At 39.0% G+C, this 5,320-nt stretch overlaps 1 protein-coding gene across 1 annotated transcript; it reads right to left on the reverse strand.

The window, feature by feature from the left end:
- Positions 1-249: 249 nt before the first annotated feature.
- LOC131249823 (uncharacterized) lies at positions 250-4,626 on the reverse strand. The gene is made up of 2 exons (XM_058250575.1): positions 4,371-4,626; positions 250-459 (listed from the first exon to the last, which is right to left on the reverse strand). Exons 1-2 carry the CDS (start codon positions 4,616-4,618, stop codon positions 273-275), a joined length of 435 nt encoding a protein of 144 aa, XP_058106558.1. The 5' UTR covers positions 4,619-4,626; the 3' UTR covers positions 250-272.
- Positions 4,627-5,320: the final 694 nt, after the last annotated feature.

The following is a 5,320-nucleotide window of genomic DNA, read 5'->3' on the forward strand; positions in this document are numbered from 1 at the left end:
TTAGAAAAGATTAAAGATAGGAATCGACCATATCAGTAGATATGAGTGACTGCAGATAAAGTTCGCCAGAGGAATCCATACCAATCATCATCCGCATTGGTCCTACAATTTCTGTCGTCCATTTCGTCCCTTCTCCTTCTGCTTCTTGTTTGGAAGAATGTCCAAAGCCATATATATGCAGGCATTGTGTCTTAGAGTGCGGCTAGTATGATGAGATGATTTCATTGATCATCATCGAATTCGTTTTCTTCTTCCTCTCGCCATTGTCATTTTCACTGAAATTGTTGTTCATGTAACCGCTCTTCTTGGGCTTCCTCCATTTCGAATTTTAACGTCGAAAGCTGAGATATCCAGGCTTCCATGTCAGTCTCTTCGGCCTGGATTTCCTTGTTCCGAAGCTCCAACGTTTCTGGGACATGATGCTCCTCAGTTTCAGGGACGGTATTAAATGGTGGCAAACTGGTTTCACACGTTGGATGTTAGTCTGAGCATTTGAATCAGGTGGCCACATTGTAGATGGGCCATGTCACAAACATCACATTGATCGAGTGATCAATCTTAATTCTTGATTTGATCAAACAGGTCCCATCATCATATGAACCATGCCCCAAATCTTCCCAATCAAATGATCATAGCCAACTAACAAAATTGGACAATTACAACCGACGGTCCACATCTAGCAGTATCCGATCCAAAGGTTATGATCATTTGATGGGGATATTTTTGGGCTATATCCATCCACTATAGGACCCACCATATGAACAGCATGGATCTTAAAAATGTGCGGCCTACATGAAAAAACATGTTTTGCTGGCCGAATGCTCCAATACAACACTGAATACCTAAATCTTACTCTGCTGAGGTTTGTTGGCTCACACACCTTTATATGCAGCAACGAATACCAACCATGCAAGTGTGTAGGATGTCTTACAAGTGCATCAAGTGGGCCATTGTTGCATTGAGGGCTTTTAATTGACCATTGGCACCGCTAATTATTAATCTAGACCGTTCATTCATTGGTATAATTTGAAGCAAGCCAAAACATCATTGTCACCAGCATTCAAGCCTTCTATCTAGCCCCTTTCTAGGCTCATGCCCTGGAATGATTTTCAAAATGAATGGACACTATGGATAAAGTACATACATCAATGTGTGCCCCACAGAGCCCCTGCCATGACTCTGTCTCTAGCTAGGTCCTAGTGAGTGTAGTACCCCAATCCATGTCTATCTTCCCAAAAATCAGGCCATTTTAGAACTTATGTAAGCCATACCACACTATTTTATATATTTTAGACATGAATTTATGTGGTGACTTGATCTTTTTTAATGGTAAACTTTATTAATATACAAATGTTGTGGCAATGGTGCTAATATGTATAAGCAAAATAGTCAAATATCAAAACATTAGTAGAACTTTATCAAACCATCCTTGCTAATGATCATTAATTAGTGGATGCAACCACAATATCCGCGGACTTTTTTCCCACATATAAGCCTTTAATCAGCTTAATTTTCATTTCCAATTGAAGAAGAGGACAGGAAGCATGATGGAGGATTAAACTACTGTGTTGGTTTTGTATCATTAAAAAAAATGGTCGTGACTCATCCGCTCACATGTGGCACTGACATACAGCCATCCCAAACATCTAAATTATGGGTCTATTTCATTGTGGATGAAGCATTCATCTAAAATTGCTTTGACTTATCTAATGTAAGCATTCATCTAAAATTGCATCAAAGATTTGGATGGTTGATTTAGAGCGGATTGCAGACACTTTCATGGCCAAGATGGACTAGTGAAGGCCTGATTGAAGGCGGAAGTGATGATGATCATCATAACACTAATGTAGGCCTATCTTGCAAATCGAAATGAGTTATTCAACATGCAATATATGATTTTGGGTAGAAGAAGCTACTTTATCTAACCAACCTGCCATGCTGGGTTGCCCACACCTGATTTGCAAGATTATATAAATCAACAGTCAAAAGTTCATTTTAATTTTATTTTTACAATTTATAATAAGTTTTAGTTCAATCATAACTCATCATCCCTAAAGCTTTAGAGTCATGCCCAACATGAAAAGGGCTTATAAAATTTATGAGAGTAACATGGTTATGCCAAATTGGACACTTAGTATTTTTAGCTGAAAACCATGAAGTCTAATAAGAATCATGGCTGTCTATAAATAGTACATTTAATATTTATATTAATTCACGTTTTTAGGGAGTTTGAGTTGAGTTTGATTCTGAGACTGCTTTATACATTTGATATCACTATTTAAAGGGGTGTAATTTTGTTTTTATCATCAATCAATTAAATTTTAAATTTCTTAAAATTTATTTCTATTTCTTCTCATGGATTTAAGAATTCTTTGTGAGTAGTCTAGAAAACTCCACAGATTCAGAGTAATTATCCCCTGAGGAATATGGTGCTCGACCTCATTACATCCATCCATACATCAACGGTCCACCCCACAACTAAGTTATTTATAGGTTTGAAGAGTCACTCCTGTGAAAGTTATCCTGCCTTGGTACTTAACGCAAGTTCCTTTAGTGTTTTCAGTTTTATGAATACTGCAGAGTAACCGACCTCATCTTTGGCCGCAACACTGCTAGTACTGTTATTACTATGGTTGTTTTTGGTGCTATGTTTTTATTTTGAGCTTTGTCACGTGTGCACGTGTATAATAAAGCTCATGTATGCACCACATGTGCCATGCGTGCAAGATCTAATCCGACCATCAGGTTGGTTTGACTATTTTTCTAAAAATAAAATCTGGTCCAAACACCATGTGGTCCCTAGTAATGGAAATAGGTGGGATGGGTAAGCCCAATTTTTTCAAAACTTAGATTTAAAAAAAAAAATTTTTTTTTTGCAAACTGTGGCCCACTTAACTAGTGGGTCAATCTGATTCTTGGGCAGGGCATCAATGTAGCGGTTTTGTTGTGACTGATGGATTGGATCTTGGACCTATCTTGCCATTTTGGCACATCCATGGCATGTATGTGAGCTGTATTTCATGTGTGTGGGCTTAGCAAAACTTCATTGTTTTTTCAAAGAACGAGAGGTGTTGTTATCTCTCCAGCTGAGAGATGCACAACATGTTCGGCATTCAATTTATACAAGTGGGGCCATGTTTCAGCGATCCAAACCATTGGCATGATGAGCATAAGTATACATGGATGGCCCGCATTAAAAAAAATCCTTCGTATTTGAAGATCTTAGTGGCTATAGAATTTTTAGCCTTCTATTTTCGTCATTTCATTGTTGGCCACCTATGAAAGGCTTAAAACATGTTTGCTAGATGCCAAGGAATGAGCTAATCTCATATTAGCTTATGCATTTATGCATTTGAGATAAGATAGTTTACTGTAATGATGTATTAAATATATCTCATTTTAGTTAACCCTAATTATGTTGGGAAAAAGGTAATTTGAGGTCTAGGTCTAGCTTTGTATCCTTATGGGATGTCTAAAATATTAGCTATATCCAAAAATTTGGTGGACCACATCATCGTGAAAAACATTTAAAAGATCTTGGCAAGGGTGCCTAATTTATGAGATGGCCTGAAATTTAGTGTGACCCTCATCCAAATGGGATACACAATGGATAAGTTGAATGTCTAAAAAACATATCAGTGGGCCAATAAACATTTAAATAGGTTTTAATGAGTGGGCATCCACTCTCAACTTTTGTTTGTGGTGCAGCCCACCTAAGTCATGGATTTGCCTAATTTTGAGGCACATGGCCCACCACGAAAGGGTGCATTAATTGATGGTGCAAATGACTGAAATAGATCACGGTGGGGCCCATGGATATCTTTTCTCATTTATGTATTAGGGATCATAACTCTTATTTTATTTTATTTACATGTAAACTTGATAGCCAACAATCGTAACTTGTAAGGCATGAATGTGATCAACTAAAAATGAGATGAACTTATTTTTAAGAGCCTACCAACATGCCCGGTTTCTTTGCCATTTATTGAATAGTAATGGCAATTGAAAATCTTATATTCATTAATCAACAGTCATTGTATGCTTTATGCCGCTATGAATAAATCTAATAATTATTTTGATTGTGATTAAAAAAGAAAAAGAAAAAAAAGAAGCTCCCATCAAAAGAAATCGAACTCTTTTCATATGGATTCCTTGTATCCATCAAACAGGCCCTAGTTCTTGATGTGCTTTCATTCTTAACCATTTAAATGCTAGCCAAGGAAACTTTTGGCATAGGAGGGCCCTTCATATCAACGGTTCTGATGACTGTATTAGGCGGGTCCCAACTGTACAAACCGAAAAAGGAACGGTAACTGTACAATCTCCCGGCCCCCTTCAACTGCACGATAGCTATGGAAAAGGATACATACCGTAGCCTTTGATCGTTGCAAAAGGCAGCTACTTCTTTTAGCTTCTTATCACGTTCCTCTGCAGACACATCCGTGTGGTAAACTCCATTGTCTGGCATTGGTGAATCCATTCCACTGCTACTGCTACTGGTGGTGGTGGTGGATGATTTCTCGGGCACTTCTGGTTCTTCTGATTCCAGTACGGGAGGAAGGCAACACCTCAATGAAGGGTGGGCCCATCCCTTGAACGGCTTCCAATGCCTCTTCATAAAAGAAGGCTGGGCCCCACCAACAGATTTGCATAACATCTCAACCTCATTTCTCTCTTATTCCCTAACTATCTCTTTCAACTTTGTATAAGCTGTCGCAATCTTTACTTCCCATTCAAGTCTAAAGTATAGAACGGAAAGCTGGTAGCTTCTGCGGAAGCGGATTGCCTGGTGACCCGGTCACCCCATTCTGTGGGGCCACCGTCGTGTATGTGTTTTATCCACGCCGTTCATCCCTTTTGCCAGCTCATTTTTATGGAGTCAGATTCAAAGCTCAAGTGGACCACACCACACGAAACAGTGGGGATAGTGACTATAAAGACTTCTTAAGGCCCATCAGGATATTTATTTGCCATCCAACCTATTCATAAGGTTACACAGACCTTCATGAAGGGAAAAATACAAATATCAGCTTGATCCATGACTTTTGTGGCCCCCAGAAAGTTTTCAACGGTCGGGATTCAATCCCCACCGTTTCCTGTGGTGCAGTCCACTTGAGCCTTCGTTCCGCATCATTTTTGGGCTCATGCCTAAAATGAGCTGGCGAAATGGATGTATAGGATGGATAAGATTTTTTAAAAAATCACGGTGGGCCCCACAGAATCGCGGGTTACTGGGCAATCCGCGTCTGCGGCCCATTTATTGGGAAAGATAGGCCGTTGATTTCGCTTTTAATGGCTTATATAAGGGTGTTTATCTGAC

Source organism: Magnolia sinica, chromosome 6 (genome assembly GCF_029962835.1).
Source record: "Magnolia sinica isolate HGM2019 chromosome 6, MsV1, whole genome shotgun sequence".
NCBI lineage: Eukaryota > Viridiplantae > Streptophyta > Magnoliopsida > Magnoliales > Magnoliaceae > Magnolia > Magnolia sinica.

Coding starts and splice junctions, on each gene's coding strand:
- LOC131249823 (XM_058250575.1), bottom strand. CDS start 4,618: ATGAAGAGGCATTGGAAGCCGTTCAAGGGATGGGCCCACCCTTCATTG. Junction 460..4,370: donor TGCAACGATCAAAGGCTACG/GTATGTATCCTT, acceptor GTGTGAAACCAG/TTTGCCACCATTTAATACCG.